Source organism: Mus musculus, chromosome 3, assembly GCF_000001635.26.
Source record: "Mus musculus strain C57BL/6J chromosome 3, GRCm38.p6 C57BL/6J".
Taxonomy (NCBI): domain Eukaryota; kingdom Metazoa; phylum Chordata; class Mammalia; order Rodentia; family Muridae; genus Mus; species Mus musculus.
In genome coordinates, this window is record NC_000069.6 from 88,081,528 (window position 1) to 88,103,441 (window position 21,914).

General features: G+C 50.8%; 1 protein-coding gene across 2 annotated transcripts in view; it reads left to right on the plus strand.

Moving 5' to 3' along the window:
- Positions 1 to 474: 474 nt before the first annotated feature.
- The window catches only part of Iqgap3 (IQ motif containing GTPase activating protein 3), a 39,047-nt gene continuing 17,607 nt past the window's right edge, over positions 475 to 21,914 (plus strand). The window contains exons 1-19 of one of the 2 annotated variants that reach the window (XM_006501643.3): positions 475 to 565; positions 2,404 to 2,491; positions 4,623 to 4,779; positions 5,751 to 5,828; positions 7,367 to 7,443; positions 8,134 to 8,201; positions 8,290 to 8,403; positions 8,611 to 8,789; positions 9,209 to 9,287; positions 9,949 to 10,107; positions 10,885 to 10,972; positions 13,057 to 13,220; positions 15,375 to 15,532; positions 16,791 to 16,912; positions 17,330 to 17,493; positions 19,099 to 19,189; positions 19,901 to 20,068; positions 20,151 to 20,290; positions 20,370 to 20,540. In XM_006501643.3, the coding sequence (XP_006501706.1) occupies positions 8,776 to 8,789; positions 9,209 to 9,287; positions 9,949 to 10,107; positions 10,885 to 10,972; positions 13,057 to 13,220; positions 15,375 to 15,532; positions 16,791 to 16,912; positions 17,330 to 17,493; positions 19,099 to 19,189; positions 19,901 to 20,068; positions 20,151 to 20,290; positions 20,370 to 20,540 (1,518 nt within the window). In that variant the 5' untranslated portion in view covers positions 475 to 565; positions 2,404 to 2,491; positions 4,623 to 4,779; ... (3 more) ...; positions 8,290 to 8,403; positions 8,611 to 8,775. Of the gene's footprint in view, positions 566 to 2,403; positions 2,492 to 4,622; positions 4,780 to 5,750; positions 5,829 to 7,366; positions 7,444 to 8,133; positions 8,202 to 8,289; positions 8,404 to 8,610; positions 8,790 to 9,208; positions 9,288 to 9,943; positions 10,108 to 10,884; positions 10,973 to 13,056; positions 13,221 to 15,374; positions 15,533 to 16,790; positions 16,913 to 17,329; positions 17,494 to 19,098; positions 19,190 to 19,900; positions 20,069 to 20,150; positions 20,291 to 20,369; positions 20,541 to 21,914 lie in introns of both variants that reach the window. The other variant, NM_001033484.1, reaches the window with a different exon arrangement.

A 21,914-nucleotide genomic window follows, 5' to 3' on the forward strand; every position in this document is an offset into this window, starting at 1 on the left:
CAACCAGACTCCATGGTGGCGGGACCTCCTTTCCCTTCCCACACCCTTTTAATTAATCTGTTTTTCTGTCCTGCTCAAGATCAGCTGAAGCCTTCACTAGGAAGGTCTCTGCCTCCACTGCAGTGGATCTTTCCCTCTGTGCGGCATAGACCTCCAAGCTTTTGACTGTGCTATCTGTTGTTGCTGTAACAGCACTAGTCTAGAACATGTATATCCCTGCATTTGTCATCTAGTTCAGAGTAAAACACCAAATAGCACACAGGGAGGCCCAGGAATTCTATAGGAAGTAGGACAGGTTAGTGAAAGGAAGGGCAGCTGCAAGGACTATTTGTTAAAAAGCCAGATGAGCAGCGGGGCCTTAGAGAAAGCAAATCAAGAAACTGACCTAAGCTAGCTCACGATCTCTAAGAGGAACTACAAAACCCAGGGTTCCCTGCGGCACGAACGGGAAGCGTCCCATCCCGGCGTGACCGCAGTGAGGGGTGGTGTCCCAGCGGCGGGAGATTCAAAACTGGCAGGAGAAGGAACATGGAGCCGTGCGCGGCAGGCCGAGCTCGGACAGCCTGTGAGTGCGGGAAGGATCTGAGGGTGGAGCGGGGTGCTGCTGGCGGGGCTTGGTTTTCGCGGGATTGGCTGCCCGGAGCACTGCTCCCCCGGGAATTCGCCGAAGTGTGCTCCAGGTAACTGAGCTGCAAACCCTTCAAAGGGCGCACTCCCTTTTTCCCAGTTTCTGGGGCTCCAGGGTGGAGGAGTCTAGATGATCTAAATGGCCCCTTAAAACTCAGCAGTTACTGTATTTGCCAAAAAGTGCCACGGGACGGGATTCCGCATTGAGACGCTGCCTCCCAAATGACTTGACGCCTGATCACCTGGACGCTTTTTTAAAATGCAGAACCCGGAGGGCCGGTTTGGCAGCGCACTCCAGTAATTCCAACAGTTGCAAAGTGGAGGCCGAAGGTCAAAAGTTCATGGTCATTGTTAGCTACATAGTATAGAGAGGACAGCCTGGGCTACCTGAAACATGGTAACTCGGGCTGAGAAAAACTCGGGTTGGTGGGGAGGGTGGAAAGGATTCCACCTGACCATCTGAATGAAAAACAATGTCCATCCACCTCATGAAGGAACGGAAGCTCCAGGAAACCTGTTTGTTTGTTTGTTTGTTTGTTTTTGAGACACTCTGGTATGTGGGCGTGTGTGCAGGCAGGAGGCTAGCGCCTCCCTTGCTCAAGGCCCCTCCCATTCCACCTCGCTGAGTTCCCAATTCATAACTCTGAGGTGATGTCACTCACTTACTGGTTTATTTTCCATGCTTCAACAACCAACTCTTGTTCCTTTGTAAACTCCCTCAGAGCAATCAGGGGATTTTTCTGCTGTTGGCCAGCACTTTCAAATCTGTATTTGGAAGCGTGTGTCTGTTGAACTGCCAATTCAAATAAGCCCAGCCCTTCCTGAAGTCATACTGCAGGATATCCAAGATGAGGAAATGGGATAAGGAATAAAAATGACTGGAGTGCCCAGTCAAAGACAGAGAGACCATGCTGTCTCTTGCGTATTCTCTGAGCTCGGTTGTTCGTTGCTCCTGTGCGCAGCTGTCCCGTGTTTATGTTTATAGTGTGTTCCCCATGAAAAACATAGAGAGGTAGTAAGACTGTGGCTAAGGCAAAATAGGAGTACTCCGTAGCCCAGAAAGGTCTGGCATGAATGAATGACTGCGCTAATGGTTGATGATGTCAGCCATGCTCCCAAGGATGACAGTGAAGGGGGTTCATGAGAAAGATGGGAAGATGACTGGCTGCATAGGAGACAAGGAAATGTCTCTGGTACAGAAGGCTGCAGGATGCTCCCTGATAATGGGTACACTGGGAAGAACTGGGGCACGGAGAGGGTTTCTGTGCTCTGAGGGGACTGCTGAGGGAATATGTTCAGAGCTGAGGTCCCTGTCTTGGTTTTTGGTTTTTTTATGATCCATTTTTATTTATTTTTTATTTTTTGGTTTTTCGAGACAGGGTTTCTCTGTGTAGTCCTGGAACTCACTCTGTAGACCAGGCTGGCCTCAAATTCTTGTCTCTGAAGATTTTTTTTTCTTTCTTTTTTTGTTGAGACAGGGTTTCACTGTATAGCCCTGGCTGTCCTGGAACTCACTCTGTAGACCAGGCTGGCCTTGAACTCAGAAATCCGCCTGCCTCTGCCTCCCGAGTGCTGGGATTATGGACATGCACCACCACTGCCCAAGATCCATTTTTATTTATGTGCACGTGTCTGTGTGAATATACACCTTGTGTGTATGGGTGCCCACAGAAGCCAGAAGTGGGCATTGGTAGTTGTGAGCTGCCCAGCCCAGCGTGGGTGCTGGGTTTCCTATCTAACGCTGCATTCCTTGCCTTGTCTCCCCTCACGATTTAGATGAGCGCCTCACAGCTGAGGAAATGGATGAGCAGAGGCGACAGAATGTCGCCTATCAGTACCTCTGCCGGCTGGAGGAAGCCAAGCGGTAAGCAGGGTCCACTTCTCCTACCTGATTCCAGTCACCTGTCCCCAGAGCAAATGCAAACAGACAAGGGGCTGTGCTGCTGGAAAGGGCAAGTTAAAATAGTTTTGTCTAGCCATGCATGAGACCACACCCCTGTAGTCTCAGTGCTTAGGAGGTAAGAGGATTAAAAAAAAAAAAAAATCAAGGTCAGCCCAAAGGAGGTGGCTCAGTAAAGTGCCACTACTGGGGAGGCAGAGGCAGGCAGATCTCTGAGTTCAAAGCCAGCCTGGTCTACAGAGGTCCCTGACAGCCAGGGCTACACAGAGAAACTCTGTCTCAGAAAGAAGAAAAAAAAAAAAAGCGAAAAAGAAAACAAAACAAAGTCTTGATTAGTTTCAGGCTCAATAGAAGACGCCATATTTTCCTTAGACAAGGTCTCTCACTGAACCTGGAGCTAGGCTGCTGGGGTCACCAGTACTTGTGGCTATGCCTGGGGTTTTATGTGGGTGCAGGGCTTTGAGCTCAGGCCCCCATGCCTGTGTGGCTAGCACTCTGACCTGTTGAGTCATTTTCCACTCCCTTTTTATTTCCTTAAAAAAATTTGTTTTTAAAATTTAACTTAATGTATATGATTGTTTTGCCTATATGTTTGTCTGTGTACCGTGTGCATGTCTGGTGCCCTTGGAGGCCAGAGGGGTTATCAGATCCACTGGAACTAGAGTTACAGATGCGTGAGCCGCCATTCAGATGCTGGAATCAGAATTGGAACCTTTTACCTCTGAGCCATCTCTCCAGCGCCACCCCCCCTTTTTTTTTCTTAGCCAATAGTCTCTGTTAATGTTTTCCAAAAAGAAGATAGGATGAAGCAGATAGGAAATCAGATGTCTAGCAAGGACAGCTCGAAATAAGATCTGCTTGGCTCCCTTTGGAAACATACTATCTGTAGACCTCAATATCTGGAGAGTCTGTTTAGGGAGTCACTGTGCCTGACTTGTATAACCTCCAGCAGTAAAATGCATTTATATTCAAAGTGTGCTCAGACTGATAGCTCCCTGATCCTGGCAGCTGCCCACTGAAGACCGGTGATGCTGGCCTCATTTCTACAGAATGCAGTGGAGTCTCAGAGGTGAACTGAGGAAATCATTTCATCAGACATGAGCTTTCTGTACCTAAGTTCTCAGAACCATAAACAATGAGAGAAATGGCAGAGCCCATTTGGTTTGAGTCAGGTGTGTAGCCAGACAAAGTGAGAGGTTACCTTACACATCAGGGTAAGAGTCTGGCTATACCTCCATGAAGTCAGGCTGTAGTGACAGTTTTAGAATTTTGGGTTTTTTGGTTTGGTCTTGTTTTTTTGAGACAGGATTTTTTTGGTGTAATCAACCCTGGCTGTCCTGGACTTGCTTTGTAGACCAGACTGGCCTGGAATTCATTGGGATCCCTCTGCCTCTGCCTCCTCTGCCTCTGCTGGGATTAAAGGCATGTCCCACCATGCTCAGCTGTTTTCTATAAAAATACAGACATATTGTAAGACTGTGCTTTCATTTTATCCCAGGTGGGGGGGGGGGTGTGTGTGTGTGTGTGTGCGTGCGTGCGTGCGCGCGCGGGGGGGGGGGGGGGGTGTGCTTTGACTGCCCACAACAGCTGACTATGATTTGCCTCCTGCTCTAGCAGAGGCGTGGTTTCAACAGCTGCATATAGTTTCTGCCATTGCGTGTTGTTTGGAATTCTGGGACCTTTTCAGAGAGTGAGGGCTTTAAGAGGCATTGGTGATGGTTGTTCATGGGGGTTGGTTGTAGTTTGTTAATAGCCATAGTTAAAAAGAAATTAGATTAAGAGATCTCTCTCCCCCACCCCCCCATCAAACTGGGAGGGGGAGGGGGAGAAAGGGTGAAAAAAAGAAGAACATGTAAAGTAGCAAAGACCAGCTACAGCAGGCAGGTATGGGAGCCACCCAGGGAGGCTTTCCAAGGTGAATGAGGGAAAGGGTTGGCCTATTCAGGCCTCTGTGGCAGCCTGGGGAAATTGGGGATCAGCAAGCCAATAGGGTAGGGAAGGGATGGAGTGTCAGGTCAAAAGGGATGGGCAGATCCTGCAGGCGCAAGGACCTGTGTGGCCTGCCAGTGGGTAAGACATGCTCTCCTGTTCATAGTTGGATGGAGGTGTGCTTGAAGGAGGAGCTTCCTTCCCCTGTGGAGCTGGAGGAGAGCCTCCGGAATGGAGTGCTACTGGCCAAGCTGGGCCACTGTTTTGCACCCTCTGTGGTCCCCCTGAAGAAGATCTACGACGTGGAGCAGCTACGCTACCAGGTGGACACAGTGTGATCTATCCCCTTACCATCTCTCCCCCACCAAGATGCCCCTTTTCACAGCTATAAGGGTATGGGACCACGTCATTTAAGGGTCCATATATGAGCTGGCCGTGACATGCATGCTTTCATCCCAGCACTTGGGAGGCTGAGACAGGCGGATCTCTGTAGTTTGAGGCTGAGGCCAGCCTGGTCTACAAAACATGTCCCAAGACAGCAGGGGCTGGCTACACTAAGAAGCCCTGTCTCAAAAAAACAACAACAAAAAAGTCCATATACAGTCATTTTTGAGGATGAAAAGAAGTATAAATAATTGTATGTGGTTAGTATCTATTCACTAGCATCTCTCTGCCATGTGGGTGCTCCCCTAACAGCATGGAGCCCTGCTGCCTGGGCCATAAGGTGCCCTGAGGTACAAATGGCTGGAGGTTTTTCTAATTACACTGCACACTCCGAGGCTCGTGGGCTTTGCCACCCTGAAGGGTCTTGCTTGTCTCTTCTTGTCTCTCTTTTTATTTTTAGACTTGTTTATTTATTATATGTAAGTACACTGTAGCTATCTTCAGACACACCAGAAGAAGGTGTCAGATCTCATTATGGATGGTTGTGAGCCACCATGTGGTTGCTGGGATTTGAACTCAGGACCTTCGGAAGAGCAGTCAGCGCTCTTAACCGCTGAGCCATCTCTCCAGCCCCAAGTCTCTTCTTCATGCTCTAACCAGCTCGAGCCTCTTGTCCTGAGCCAGCTTGGAAGCCTTACTGCACTGCCCTCTCTGTCCCTGCCTCCCCACTGTCCAGCCCGATCACCATTTCTGGTGGTTTCCACTATTTTTCTGTTCCATGGGGCAGAGAATCCACAGGGTAGCATCCGTTGGATCCTCTTATCCTTCCTCCCCACTTAAGCTGGCATCTGGGCTCCTCCCATAGGGAGTCCTGAGACCGGTAAAACATTCCCTCTTTCCTCCCTTTCAGGCGACTGGCTTGCATTTCCGGCACACGGACAACATCAACTTTTGGCTCTCTGCGGTAGCCCACATCGGTCTGCCTTCGGTAAGACTCCATGTGATCTAAGAGAAAGTTCCTCGGGGGACTCTGGGCCTTTGAACTAGGTTGTTAGGTCTCTGCTGTCACCTCCCTATTAATGAAAGGAGGGAAGGTCTCCTGGACTGAGGCTCATCAGTACTGTCACGTGGCGCCCCTGTGTAGTGTAGATGGGGCTACACAGAGAAACCCTGTCTCGAAAAACCAAAAAAAAAAAAAAAAGTGAAAGGGCAGCTGGAGAGATGGCTTGAAGGTTAAGTGCCCTTACTGTATCTACAGAGGATCTGGGTTCAATTCCCCAATAGCCACTTGGTTCATAACCATCTGGAACTCCAGTTCCAGGGACCCCTATTCCCTCTTCTACTCTTATAGGCACCAGGCAGGCATGTGGTACACTTGAATACATATAAGCAAGACACTTTTACATATTTTAAAAAAAAATTAAAAAAAAAAGATTTATTTATTTTATGTATGAGTGTTCTACCTGCATGTACACCTACATGCCAGAAGAGGGCACCAGACTGCATCACAGATGGCTGTGAGCCACCATGTGGTTGCTGGGAATTGAACTCTGGAAGAGTGGCCAGTGTTCTTAACAACCAAGTCATCTCTCTAGCCCCATTTTTTTTATTTTTATTTATTTTTATTTTTTAAGAGAGACATTTTAGGAGACAGAAGCAGTGGTGGGCGTATGCTGTGTTGGTGTAAGTGGGACAGCTCTCTAGCTTTGGTCCCTTGTTAAGCTGACTATAACATAGGATGTACTAAGCTTATGTTTCGTTTCTTTCTCTCTCTCTTTTTAATAATAATGTTTTATGATCGATTGATTTATTTTTACTTTTATGTATATTGGTTTTCTGCCTACATATGTGTCTCTGTGAGGGTGTCAGATCCCTGGAACTGGAGTTACAGAGAGTTGTGAGCTGCCACGTAGGTGCTGGGAATTGAACCTGGGTCCTTTGGTTGAACCTCTTCCTTTGGAAGAGCAGCAAGTGCTCTTAACCACTGAGCCATCTCTCCAGCCCCAGGTTTCATTTCTTAGAGGTTTTTGCAGATCAGAGGCCCTTGGCTTGAAAAACAGCGTGGCATGCTTGGTGCCTTTGTGGGTCATAGCAATGCATGCCTTGTTCAGCCCTGCCTAAGCGCACGGCCCAGAGTACATTATCTATGTGGTGAAAATCTCCGGTCAAGGACCAGACTCACTCGGGCTGAGTGCCTGGGACCTGATTTCCCTACAGGAGACTATAGCCTGCATCCTGTAGCTCCAGAGGTCCCATCTAGTGGTCAGCTGACCCTGAACACTCTGTGACTATGTAACTGGCTGCGTCTTGGCTTACTTAGTAAGCCTTTTTGACATCTGACTAAATGGGAATGGTTATAGGAACTGACTTAGAAGCCTGGGTTGCAGGCACTCCCAGCTCTGGTTGGAGAGGGATGCATTGTTCAACATGATCCTCCCTCCCTAGGCCAGCTTGGAAGCTGTATTGCACAGCCCTCCTTGGTGCCGCTCTTCCCAATGTGCAGCAATTGTCTGGTTTCTCCTCTAGATCTTCCTCCCAGAGACCACAGACATCTATGACAAAAAGAACATGCCTCGGGTGATCTACTGCATTCACGCTCTCAGGTGAGACAGCCTGACTTGTCAGCCAGGCTCCTCTACCTGGATCAGCCAAGAGCAATCAATGCTGTAGAAAGGAGGGAGGGCGATAGCCGACTGAGCAGTTTTGGGTATTTACGTTCATAAGCGTGCTCGTGAGCACGTGTGTGTGTGTGTGTGTGTGTGTGTGTGTGTGTGTGTGCCTTGCAAATGAAGGAACAGCAGGATGAAGCCATGACTTGGACGTGAATGAGTCAGAACAAGGGCCCATCAGGAGCAGCTCGTGCAAGCCACTTAGTGCCAGCATGGGAGGCTACTTGGTTCTATTCACAGGCAGGCATTACAGTTGGCCGAATCATAGAATGGGCCTGGCCAGATCCCGGGTCCTCAGTGTCACCTCTTCACGCCCTCTCTTCCCGGACCCTTCTTTGCCTCCATTTCTGGCCTCTGTGGCTGTGTTTGCTGTAATCTTCCTCTTGTCTCCACTGTGACTTCCGCTGCAGCGTGCCCTCTGTGGAGCTGCCACAGCTATAGAGACTTGTATGGTATTTTATTCCTTCTGTGGCTCTTGGCTGGCTATTCCCATGCACTGGAGTGACTGGAGGGCAACTGCTAAGTGCTCTCCACCTCTGGGTCTCCATCGTCATTTTACACACCTGTGGTCAAGGTGTGGAGGTTAGTACATCCCAATGTCCTAATACCTTCTGTCCTTCCCAGTCTCTTCCTCTTCCGGCTGGGATTGGCTCCACAGATCCATGACCTGTATGGGAAAGTGAAATTCACAGGTAAGCCAGCTCCTTTCCTTTGTCCATAGACTAAGCAGGGGCTTGGGGGTTCTAGGCCTAATGAAGAGCATCCCTGGCGTCATTGCAGCTGAGGAACTCGGCAACATCGCCTCTGAACTGGCCAAATATGGCCTCCAGTTACCGGCCTTCAGCAAGATCGGGGGCATCCTGGCCAATGAGTTTTCAGCCGATGAGGCTGCAGGTAGGGCTGGACTCTGCCCCTGGGTAGGATGTGGGAGCATGGGGCAGCATGGAGGGGAGGGGGCGCCACTGCAAGCTTCATAGCCCTTGGGAGGGATCTGGCACCTCATCCACAGGCAAGGGGGTCAAGCTCCCTGGTGCTTCGGCCAACTGTGCTCTGGTCTGGGTCCCTTCTGGCTTCTTGACCTTGCTGTGTTACCCCTCCAAGTCCATGCAGCTATTCTGGCCATCAATGATGCCGTGGAGCGAGGGGTGGTAGAGGACACTCTGGTCACCTTGCAGAATCCCAATGCTCTCCTGGGGAATCTTCGAGAACCTCTGGCAGCTGTCTACCAAGAGCTGCTGGCCCTAGCCAAGATGGAGAAGGCGGCCAATGCCAGGAATCATGTAAGGAGAAACCTTGGGTTATAGGGGCCAGGAAGTTGAGAGGCCTAGGGAGTCTCAAGCGGGAACTAGGACTGTGCTTTGTCCTGCCTCGGGGGACCGTTGAGAAGGAGCAGAGGAGCTGGAGGGTGATCTCTGTGAGGGAGCAGGCTGGAGGGATGAGCCTCAGGCAGCTGAAGTGGGTCTGGAAGGAAACATGAGCCCTGAGGCCAGACTGCAGAGTCTACAGGCCGACTGGCTTAATTGTTGGTGTCTGGGGGTAGACCCCACGTTCTCCTCAGTCCTCAGCAGGCTGGTCTTGGCCTGGCTGGCTGTCAGTCTGCAGAAATGACAAGGATAGGGAGGAAGAGATTGTGCTGTCACCCCCCCACCCCACCCCCGCACCTCCCCATCTCAAGTCTCTCTCCATCTCGCTTTTGCAGGACGATGGTCAGGAGCAGGACATCTATGAATCCTGCCTCACCCAGGCAGAGATCCAGGGCCACATCAACCTCGCCAACGGTAACAGATGACTGGGAGAGCCTGGGATGCTCTACACAGCCTCATGGCCTTATGTGAGCCAGAGCCTGCCCTAGGGAAAGATCAGAGGCCAGGGACGCTGTGTCCTGCTCTCTGGCCTCAGCAGAGAGGTTCTTACCAGAGAGATCCTGTGGGGATGGAGAGCTATTAAGACAGAGGCTAATGGGCAAGGCTTTCAGCTCCCGGGCCTGGGGGTGGATATTGAATTCAGGTCCTTCAGTAATAATAATACCACGTACCTGTGATCCCAGCAGTCAGGAGGCCAAGCAGGAAGATTCAGAGTTCAAGACCTCACAGGGCCATATTGTGGGACTTTCTCAAAAGCACAGGAAAGAGGGAAGAAAGCAAAGAAGGAAGGATGCGGGTCGATGGGGTAGAGAAGGCAGCGGGCAGAGGAGCAACCTGAAGGCTCCACTCGTTTGTCTGATCGGATCAGAGTGTTCTCGGGGGGTCTGGGACAGTTAGACAGGAGGGCTGTGAAGAGCAAGAGGAAGATAGAGGCTGGCCCACATGGCCCTCTGTGTTAGAGGTCAAGGACAGAAACGACTTTTAGGAGGTCGGAAGAAGGTACATTTCCAGGAGTGGCTGGGGTGCATAGGGGTAAGCTGCCACACGCTTGGAGATGTTCTGTCTTTCAGTCCAGGGGGCACTGGAAGTTGTTGACGACGCTCTGGAGAGGCAGAACCCTGGGGCCTTGCTTGAGGCCCTTCACGATCCTGTCCTGGCCCTACAAGGGGTGAGAGGAACCTTTGCTGACTGGTACCTGGAACAGCTGACTTCAGACCGAGAGCAGAAATCACAGGTCCGCTCTGGCCAGCACCTGTCTCCCCCTAGGGTGGGAAATGGCCTCTTACGTGCATGTCATCGCTGACTCCATATCTAAATGACTGAGTCACTGCGCAAAGCCTTGTGGACCAGGCGGGCTGTCTGGGTCTATTTAGAGTCCCTCAGAGGGAGATGGAAGGACCAGGCCAGTCCATTAGGTAACCATATGCTTCCCATTGCTGAATTGGGATCTTGATTTATCAATTTTATTTCCAATGCTGTGACCCCTCTCCCACATTTTTTTTTCGTGTATATATGTCCAGGGTATGGGTGTATGTCTATAGTTGTGTGCCCACGAGGGAGGGCCAATGTGTGAGCATGTGTATAGGGGGCTCCAAAGTTGGTGTCAGGAGTCATCCCCAGGCACTCCTCCACCTTATTCACTGAGGCAGGTTCTCGTAACTGAACCCAGAGCTCACCAGTCTGCCTAGTGTTGCTAGGCAGCTCGATCCGGGAGACTTGCCTCTTGCATTTGAGGCTACAATTACAGGCAAGGTTTCTAAGGGTTCTGGAGATTCAGACCCCAGGCCTCTTACTTCTGTGGTAAGCACTTTAGCCTGGAAGCCGACTCTCCAGCTCTTAATGCTTTGGTGTTATTTTAGATGTATGCGGGGTTAAGAATCAATTAGAGTGCTAGAGATAGGTAGGCCAGGTCCTCCTACCTGAAGGGAGAGGCGGGACTGAGGCCTGGCAGGTCCCAATATTCATTCATGACCTGGGAACTCTCTTTTCCTGCACCTCTGCCCTCTTGCAGGAGCTGGGCCTGGTGAGACTTCTAGAAAAGGAGGAGATCCAGGCTGGTGTGGCTGTAGCCAATGAGAAGGGGGATGAAGAGCAAACTAGTAAGTCATCTCCGGGTGGGGGCTGCTGGCCCTTGCCAATGTGTCTTGGCCCTTTACTGGCATATGTATTGGACAACGCAAACTCCCAAAATCCAGCTCCAAGCCCGACAAGGAACTTTACCCTTCATGCCCTCTGTCCTCTGCACCCCCTGGAGGGACACGTCGAAGGGAAGATCATGACATCTTGTTGTCAATCAGGACTAGGCTCCTTCTGGGGACTTGGCTTCTAATTCTGTTTATGCCTGTTTATATTTCTTTGGCTTCTAAAATGTGATTTCTCAGGTAAGGATTTCCAATTCAGGGTCCTGTGAGCTCACTTCATTCCTGAGCACCAGGGGTGATCTTGGCGCAGATCTCTCAGTAGTACAGCTCTCTGTTCTTGGTTAGGTTCTGTTTTTGTTTTTTGAGATAAGATCAGATCTTACTGTGTAGCTCATGCTGGCCTGGAGCACAAGTGACACTGTTAGCTTAGTGCTCCCGTTACACCTCCCGAGTGCTCCCGTTACAGGTGTGAGCCACCACTCCCAACCTGCTCATCTACTCTTTTTTTTTTTTTTTTTAAGATTTATTTGGGGGGTGGGGTGGCGGCGCATGTCTTTAATCCCAGCACTTGGGAGGTAGAGGCAGGAGGATCTCTGAGTTTGAAGACAAGCAAAGGCAACACAGAGATACCCCGTGGAGGGTGGGGGTGGTAAGAGGATGTATTTGCTTTTATATATTTATGTCTATAAGTGATTTGCTTGCATATATGTCTGCACACTGTATGCCTGCAGTACCCATGGAGACCAGAAGATGCTATCAGATCCCTGGAACTGAAGTTACAGATGGCTACGAGCCACCATGTGGGTGCTAGGAACTGAATCCTCGCCTCTACAAGAGCATCAAGTGTTCTGGGCTGTTGAGCCGTCTCTCCAGCCCTGGCTCCTTCACTCTTTTTTTTGTTTTTTTGCTTTTTTTTGTTTTTGTTTTTGTTTTTTGAGACAGGGTTTCTCTGTGTAGCCCTGGCTGTCCTGGCACTCACTCTGTAGACCAGGCTGGCCTGGAACTCAGAAATCCGCCTGCCTCTGCCTCCCAAGTGCTGGGATTAAAGGTGTGTGCCACCACCACCCGGCAGGCTCCTTAACTCTTTATCCCACACTTTGGGGTTTTTTTTCTTTTCATTTTTTGTCTGTTTATTAGTCATGTTTTTGCAGACAGGATTGTTTCTCTGTATAGCCCTGGCTGTCCTAGAACTAAGCCTGTAGACCAGGCTGGCCTTGAACTCACAGAGATCCTGTCTCCCAAGTGCTGGTATGAAAAGTGTGCACCACCACTGCCTGGTCTCCCTTGTTCTTCCTTGATTCCTTCTCAGTCCCTGGCCTCTGGGCCTCATTTCCCCCACATTTCACCTGTCAGAAGCCGGTGAAACATCTCCAACGCTGTCTCCAAGGCGTCAGTAAAGTCATTTGCTTGCTCTCAGTCAGAATCCTTCCTCATCAACACGGCCATAGCACTGGGATGGAGCTGCTTCTAGAACTGTGTCCTTTCATATCCTTATTCCTCCTCCCAAGGGTGCGTGCTCCTTGGAGCCAGTGTCCATTTCTGCTGGTATTTGACTGGCCCCAGAGTGGATAAACTCTAACCACACTGTGTGCCATGGTTGCTCTTAGCCTCCTCCACCTGCTGTGGTGTAAATGGAGCTAAAATGGAGCTGGCTCTTTATTCCTCTCACTGTCACTAGGGTTTGGTCCCTAGAGCCCCTTGACTCACTTCATCTTAGTTCTGCGCCATTGCCACCTGTCAATCTTGTTCTCGCTGCCTTAGGAACTTGCCTCTGCTGTGACAGCCACTTTCTGCTGCCTTCTGAGCTATGTACGCAGCTCCTGGGCCTACCACGCTGCCTTACACAGAGCCTCTCATTTAAAGTGCCCCATCCCCCTTTCCTGCAGAACATTTAGGAATGCATTTTGAATCTAGTAGAATGGCTTTCTAGAAGCGTCACAAAGCCATTTCCCTTAGAGGTCCCAGCAGAGCCTGGTTGGTAAGGACAGCCGAGATAACGGGACCACTCAGCCTGTGTGGCTTCTTGCTGTCCTCCTCTGCAGTGCTCCAGGCTGTGTGGAGGATCAACAAAGCCATCCGGAGGGGAGTGGCTGCTGACACCGTGAAGGAGCTCATGTGCCCTGAAGCCCAGCTGCCCCGAGTCTACCCCTTTGCCTCTGCTTTTTACCAGCAAGAGCTGGCTCTCCTCCAGAAGCAGCAACAGGGGGTAAGCTCTGGGGGGTCCCAGGCAGCTGCTGGGATAGCTGGTCCTTGGATGGCCAGAAATCAGGATGTTAGGAATGATAGAAATCATGGCAGCCAGAGCTGCTGCACACACTGTGCCAGCAACAGCCCTACTAGGTGAGCGCTGGTTTCCTGCTTCAGGAGCTCAGGGGGCTCAGCTGATTGGTAGGATGTGCTTTAACCACTAGGCTGCCCCACCTAACTCCTGTCCACACAGCTCTCTGATAGTGAGGCATGAGCTCTCCTTAGAGTCATCCCTGTCGGCTGCAGGAGTTAGAGTGCTCCCAGGGGGTCAGGCAGAGGCAGAGAGAAAGTGATGGAGGCTGAATAATGTAGGTTTTACAGCAAGGACCAGGAAAATAGAGCAAGCAGTGCTAGAGGAAGTCTGGGAAGGCACCTGGAAGAGACTGCACAGTGACTCCCTCCATAGAACATTTACTGTGGACACGACCTGCACACAGCACTCATCTTCAGCAAGGGCATGGTGACAGCAGCCGTGGGACAGAAACACAAGAGTTGACAGCAGAGCGCTGAGGGCTATGGACCTGAGAGTTTAAGTATGACTTGTGACACTGGCAGTCCGCTTACTTTCTCTGCTTCTCCGTTTCTTCATAAATGGTAGCAATCTCATAGGATTGCCCCAAGGACTCCGTGAGTTAGTGTGTGTGCCTAGAGAAGCACCTAGCCAAGTCTCAGCAGTCGTTATTGTCCTTTGCAGCTCTCCTTGTTGAATACAGGTAGAGTGCGCCAGACAAAGGAGGCAGCCTAAGGGGTGTTTGAAGAGAAGAGGGTTGGGAAATAGAGCCAGGGCCTCATGGTGTGTAGCATAGCATGAGATAGCCACTTGGTCTTCTCTGCCTAGGACCTTGTGCAGTTCTGTTTGTCTATCTGACTCTTCCCCCTAGCCCCATCTCATCCTTTTTGGCTTTTTCAGACATCATCTCACATAGCTCATGCTGGCCTCGAACTTGTTAACTTTGTTATATAGATGAGGATGGCCTCAAACTCCTGATTTTCCTGCCTCTGCCTCCTGAATATGGGACCACAGGCACTCACCCCCACAAGTACCTTAATGTAGTTCTTGATGGGACATGGGGACCAGAAGGCTGCTGGCAGAAGTCACATTTTGAGTGTGGGCTCTGTAGCTCCATTTAAGATATGTTCGTTGGGGCTGGTGAGATGGCTCAGCAGTTAAGAGCACCGACTGCTCTTTCAAAGGTCCTGAGTTCAAATCCCAGCAACCACGTGGTGACTCATAACCATTCGGAACGAAATCTGATGCTCTCTTCTGGAGTGTCTGAAGACAGCTACAGTGTACTCACATATGATAAATAAATAAATATTTAAAAAATGTTCGTAGCGATAGGCTTGGCTAGGGAAGGGATATTAATGATACCTACCTCATTTGGCTTGTTATGGAAAGTAAGATGATACTGTGTGTGATGTCTTCATGATCATGTTCACAGTAAACATCCCCAGGTATAGAGTATAAATGTTGGTGAGTGAATGCATCCTTGGTGTTGAGCAAGAGTACTGTGGGTGGATGAATGTGGCCCAGGTGTTGAGCATAAGTACTGTGGGTGGATGAATGTGGCCCAGGTGCAGACCAGGTGTAGCCCAGGTGTTGAGCAAGAGTACTGTGGGTGGATGAATGTGGCCCAGGTGCAGACCAGGTGTAGCCCAGGTGTTGAGCATAAGTACTGTGGGTGGATGAATATGGCCCAGGTGCACACCAGGTGTAGCCCAGGTGTTGAGCATAAGTACTGTGGGTAGATGGAAGTGGTTCAGGTGTGGCCCAGGTACAGTCCAGGTGTTGAGTATGAATGGTGGTGTAAAGTGAATGGAGCCAGGGATGTAGAGTTGGCCCAGTGGTTAAGAGCACTGACTGCTCTTCCAGAGGTCCTGAGTTCAATTCCCAGCAACTACATGGTGGCTTACAACCATCTGTAAGGGAATCCAATACCCTCATCTGGTGTGTCTGAAGACAGCTACAGTGTACTCAGATACATAAAATAAATAAAATCTTTTTTAAAAAATAAATAAATAAAAAAGAAGTGAATGAAGCCCCTGGCCCTTGGGAATGGAACAGGGAAGGGGCAACAGTCCACCAACTTCCCTCACGTCTCTTCCTCTACAGGAGCTGGGCCAGGAGGAGCTCTTTGTGGCTGTGGAGATGCTGTCAGCCGTGGTTCTGATTAACCGTGCTCTGGAAGCTGGAGATGTCTGTGCCTTTTGGGACAATCTAGTGAATCCCGCAACTGGCCTAGCCCAGGTAGAAGAAGAAAATGCCCAACGGTGAGTGAGAAAGTTTGACCCACATGTCAGAAGTGAAGGGATAGCATGAAGATGCTCACACCGGGCAGACGGTGGACAGTTCTGCTCGAAGTTGCCCCTCCTGGGTTTCTTCCCCAGTTGGGGAGCACAAGATCATCCCCCTTCATTTCCATTTTTTTTCAGAGCAAATGTTTGAGTGCCTACACACTGCCAGGTGCCACTCTAGGTGTTGAAAACAGTGACTGAAACCAAGCATATGCATATGCAGGACTTATAACTGGATGGACACAGCTACTGGATGGGCCAAACAAAACGGGACAGAGTGGGTGTGGAACAGTTTTTTAGCCACAAAATGTAGTTATAGATGGCTTTTAGGTCATGTGGAGGACAAGGAGCCAGAGTTAGTCCCATGATCCTCTTCAGGACAGGACTGTCCTAGGTGCACTCATAGAACATCAGGAAGGGCTTGGAAGCAGCTCAATGGTAGAAGGCTTGCTTTGCATGCCTGAGGCTCTGAGTTTAACCTCCCAGCGTTGCAAAAATAAAAACAAAGACTACCAAGAAGCCAGAGTAGTGAGAAGCTAAACAGAGTGAGGCAGGGAAGGAGTGGGCTAGCAGGAACCAGCCTGTGTCCTCCAACAAGGAAGGAAGCTGTGGGCTGTTTGGCACAAAAGAAGCCCATTTGACCTGCTTTACCAAGATCATCCTGGCTGCTGTGCTGAGACTCCACCACAGGGCCGGGCCCGGGCAGAGCGGCCGGGATGCCTTTAGGCATGCTGCTAGTTCCACGGTGGAAACAGCAGGAGTGGGAAGAAGGTGGTGAAGTGTGAATGTATTCTGAAAGCAGATCTGACAGGGCTTGGTGGCAGAGGGAACCGAGAGGGAAATGACTCAACAGATGTTCATCCAGAAGGGACAGGCTGAGGTGCAGAGGCAGACCAGGGTGATTGGGAGTTCAGATGATGCAGGCTGGGGTGTTTCAGACCTCCACTGGCATTTGGGTGCAAATCCTTGGGAGGCCCTGGGGCCTGTGAGGGATGGACGTATGCTTTTGGGGTTCATTAACCTAAGTCTAGAGAGTGGGTGAGATCTGAGGTAAGAACATGGATGGAAAAGGGGTCTGGAGCTTGAAGGGCTCTGTGCTCCACACAGGAAGGGGGCTTGTAACTGTCTGTGAAGGGAGAAGAGACCCTGGAAATTATGGTGTCCCAGGGAGGAACCAACTCAGAGCTTTCTCCACTTGGTGGCTGTGTGGCTCACTTCTCTTCTTTGTTGCTAGTTACTTTGATGCCCTGGTGAAGGTTCAGCAGTTTCAAGGAACACATAGAGGCATCCTGAGCTGGAATGACCTGCAGGCTGCTGTGAGCCAGGTCAATGAACAGGTCCAGGAAGAAACTGATCGTGAGTACCCCCTCAGACAGCTCCCCCTCGGACAACTCCCCTCAGATAGCCCCCCTCAGATACCCCACCTCAGACACTTCCCCTTAGACAGCCCCCCTCAGACAGCCCCCTTCATATACCCCCCTCAGACAGCTCCCTCAGACAACCCCCCTTCAGATAGTCTCACTCAGACATCTTCCCCTCAGACAACTCCCCTCCGATATCCCCCCTCAGACAGCTCCCCTCAGACAACCCCCCTCAGACATCTCCCCCTCAGATAACCCCCTCAGACACTCCCCCCCAGACAGCCCCCCCAGACAGCCCCTCCTCAGACCGCCCCAACTCAGACATCTCCCTTCAGACAGCCCCCCTCAGACAGCCCAGTTCTTCCCCTAGTTTTGTGTTTGGAGCTGCTGTTCATCTGGATCTCTTCCTCAGAGGTCCTCGCCATCAGCCTCATCAATGAGGCTCTGGACCAGGGCTGTCCTGAAAAGACTCTGTCTGCCCTGCTGCTTCCTGCAGCTGGCCTGGAAGATGTCAGCCTTCATGTTGCACCTCGGTACCATCTCCTCCTTGTGGCTGCTAAGAGGCAGAAAGCACGGGTAAGGTTAGGGAGAGATGGCTGGGTTAGACACTAAAGCAGGAGGACCAGCCTTGAGCAGAGCTGTGCCTGGCATGAACTCTGAAACTGTTCCAGGCCAGTGGGTGCAGACCCTTCCCTGGGTGAGGCACAAGCAGGATTTGGCCTGTTATGGGAAAGTGGACTTCATTCCAGGACAGTTGTGGGGAAAGAGCAGGCCTGAGAAGCAGGTAACTGGATTCACTGTTCTGGTCCCCAGTGATCACCTAGTAGTAGCCCCTCAGTACCCCTGGGGTATGGAAAACACTACATGCTCTGCCCTTGCACCTTGTGCATATCCGGTGAGCTGAGGATGGGACAGGGATTTGAACTGACACACCCCTGAGCTGTGTGGCCGCAGAATGAGGCCAAGCCCTGTGATTGAGCTGCAGCCTGCAGGCTCACCCTGCACTTACTGAGTTTTCATTCCATGCCAAGTATTGCTTGATGCACCTCAAGTATTGATTCATGCGTGAGGCTAGGGAGGTGACTCAGTGGTTAGGACTGCTTGAACTTGAGCCGCATCAGGCAGCTTACAACCACCTATAATTCTAGATACAGGGATCTCATATGCTCTTCAGGGCACTAAAACGCACATGTACTTACCTCCACACTGATACATCATCCATAGATACCTAATTAAAAATAAAGTCTTTTTTCTTTTTTTTTTTTTTTTCCTTTTTAGTTCATAAGAAAAGTCTTAGGAATAGTACCCCATAGCTCACACCAGCAGAGAGGCTGAGGTTGGCTTGGGCTACTGACTATTAGAAAGATAAGACAGGGCTGGAGAGATGGCTCAGCGGTTAAGAGCATTTACTGCTCTTTCAGAGGTCCTGAGTTCAAATCCCAGCACCCAGATGGTGGCTCACAACCATCTGTAATGAGATCTGAAGCCCTCTTCTGGTGTGTCTGAAGACAGCTATAGTATACTTATATACATAAAATAAATAATAATAATAATAAAAAGGAAAGAAAAAGATAAGACAAGCAGTCACCTGACACATAATTGGTGCTCAATAAAATGTTATAAAATGTTAATTTTACAACATTTTTCTGTCTGTTTCTGGTGAGGAAAGTGTGGAGCTGGGTTGGGTTTCAGACTGACCGTAGGAGGCACACAGGCTTACTGGACCTGTGTACACACAATCTTCCTACTACTTTTTGGTGATAAGGAATGTGTAGCCAGAAGGCGAAGTACAGTCAGGGCCAGGATCTGGCTGAGGGCTGTAAATGATATAGAGGGCTTTGGGGAGGGCTGTAGGGTAGGTGTTCCAGCCATGGCTAAGGCACAAAGGCTAGCAAGAGAGCAAGCGGTTAGGAGGTACTGGATACTGAGAGTATGAAAGCCATAGAGAGCCCTGAGGCCAAGCTGAGTCGATGCTGAGGACTCTGAAAGCAGAGGAAGAAAAGAGCCTTCGGTGTCTGGCAGCCATCCAAGGAGACCACAGGAAGTAGGGAGCAGAGAAAGCCTTCCCCACTGCCCCAGAGTCTGCTTGTACTTTGGTTCTGCCACTGGGCTTGTGGTGGCTCAGAGATACCAGTTTGGGGTCTTGTCTTTTTTTTTTTCCCTCTCCTGCAATTTTGCCAGGTGACAGGAGACCCTGGAGCTGTGCTGTGGCTGGAGGAGATCCGCCAAGGAGTGGCCAGAGCCAACGAGGACACAAGCACGGCTCAGAGAAGTAAGCAGCGGGGCACCCTGCAGGGAGGGGCCCCCCACGCCATCTTACCTTAGCATCTTAGCTTCCTACTGCTGGATAAACACCATGGCTAAAGGCAACATGGGGAGGACAGGGTTTTATTCAGCATCACATCACAGTCCATCACTGAAGGAAGTCAGGGCAAGAACTCAAGACAGGAACCTGGAGGCCGAGTCCGTGGAGGGATGCTGCTCACTGGCTTGCTCCTCGTGGCTTGCTCAGTTTGTTTGTTTTTATACACCCCAGGACCACCTTCTCACAGGTAACACCATCATCAGTGGGTTTCCACATCAATTGTTAATCAAGAAATGCCCCGCAGGCTTGCCGATAGGCTACCCGGTGGGAACATTGTCTTAAGATATATCTTCCCAGATATATCTGGATTTGTGTCAAGTTGGTAGAGACCAACAAGCACAGGGACAGGTCAGAACTGGAGCAGGAGGGTGCTTTGACCATAAGATAGACTTCCCAACACACAGCTGGGCAGGGAATACCCAAGTTTAGAACTGCCTTCCACAGGAGCCCTTGCCTGGCTGCTGCCTCCGTGGACAGCTGTGTTACCCCGCACACTCCCCATCTCCCCCATCAGCCATGGTGGTTTTGTGTGTCTCCTGAGTCCAGCCCCCCTGGACAGGACGGGGCTCAGGGGAAGGACCCCAGAAGGACTGACTTCTCTTTCCTGACGCCCATCAGTAGCCCTTGGTGTGGCTGCTATCAACCAGGCCATCAAGGAGGGCAAGGCAGCCCAGACAGAGCGTGTGTTGAGGAACCCCAATGTGGCCCTCCGAGGGATAGTTCCTGACTGCGCTAAAAGCTACCAGCAGGCCCTGGAAGGCGCAGCGGCAAAGAAGCAATGCCCTGGTAATAGCTCTGGCCTCCACCTTCCTCTGTGCTGCCTCTGGCCTCCTCTGAGCCTTCTTGGCTCACTTGAGTTTCTATACAGGGGACACAGCCTTCTGGGTTCAACATGACATGAAGGATGGCACCGCCTACTACCTTCATCTGCAGACCTTTCAGGGGACTTGGGAGCATCCTTCCGGCTGCCACCTCAATACCTCCCATCTAACCTGGGAGGAGATTCAGGTTGGCAGGGTTCCTGCCAGGGTGAGGGACTGTACCTGGGAAGAGACTCCTACCCACCAGAGGACTACTATCTCCACAGTCAGTCATCACCAAGGTCACTGCTGCCCATGACCGCCAACTGCTCTGGAAGGCCAATGTTGGCTTTGTCATCAAGCTCCAGGCCCGCCTTCGTGGCTTCCTTGTTCGCCAGAAGTTTGCTGAGTCTTCCCACGTCTTCAGGACCTTGCTTCCAGCCGTCATCAAGATCCAGGTAGCAACCCTAGCATTTCCCCATGCCTGGGTGTCCTCCCTCCTTCCCTTGCCCTGGATGGTTTGAATGGTTTTTAGACCTCTGGGCAATAGTGATGAAAGCTGTGGACTCTGCAGCCAAACTACTGTGGTTTGTTAGCTGTGTGGCTTTGTAAGCTTTTCTTTCTGTTTATGCCTCAGTTTCTTCTCCCAAAAGATGGACCGGCAGTGCTGCCTTACAGGGTAGTAAGGAAGGGTTAGTAAGCAAGGCCTAGAGTGTCTGTACAGGAAAAGTTCCAGTTATGACATCACTGTCACCATCCAAGGAAGCGTGTGCTGAGATTCAGACATCAGGAAGACACTCTTCCTGGAGCAGGATATGTGAGGAGTGGCCGTTGGCTAGAAAGGGAGTCTACCCACCCTGAGGGATGTTAGTTAGCGACTAATCTGTGGTCCTCTCCAGTGGGCATTCCATTCAGTTCTAGCCTGTGCATGGCTCTCGGGGCCTTTGGAGCTGACCAGCCAGTGATTGGCACGGGAGAGTAGCTAGGAGAGTAACCAGAGCCCTCTGTGAGCTAGAAATGAGGAACACCTTCCCGTGGCAGGCATGCTGGAGTATGGTTGACACTCAATGGAACAGGAAAGACACAAAGATTGATAGCCCTGGGGGGCCTGAAGGGAGGAGCATGAAGCTGTGGGGTGGCGTGGCCTAAGCTGCAGTAGTAAGTGAAGGCTCAGACTCTCGAGTTGGCCTCCCCGTCCTCCTTCCCTCTGACTGAGGGCTGTGCGCCCTGCTCAAGCCCCTGCAGTATTCATTTCCTCTGTAAGGACACTTGCTTAACACATTGGCTGAGGAATGTGGAGGAAGTTGCATATGCCTTGAGTGTGACAGAGGCTCCCTTGGATGCTGGTGTCAGCACTGGCTCAGTCATGCGGTGACCCAGGCCACAGTCTGGTCTGATTCCAGACTCGGGTCCACATGCACGTAGGCAGAGGTGGCCTGCTACTGTGACCATTTGCCTCAGCTTTGAGAAAGTGAGGCTCAGAAGTGAAGCAGCCTGGATGCCCCGACACTTTACTCTGTCCATTGCTGGATCCCCAGTGTTCTCTAATGACTAATCCAGATTGGGGGGAATATTTTGGTTTTGTCTATGTTGTATGTGGGGGGCAGGGCGAGGCAGGGCATACCCTGAGGTCAGAGGATTACCTTAATAGGAGTGAGTTCTCTCCTTCCACTGTGGGGTCCTGGAAATTGAACTCAGGTTGTCAGGCCTGGCTACAATCACCTTTACCTACTAAGTCATCTCAACAGCCCGTGAACATGTTTCAGGAGTCTGGTCAGGGCTTACAGAGTGTATGGGGGCATGGTGCCTTCTCTGGTGAGCAGGGGCTGGGG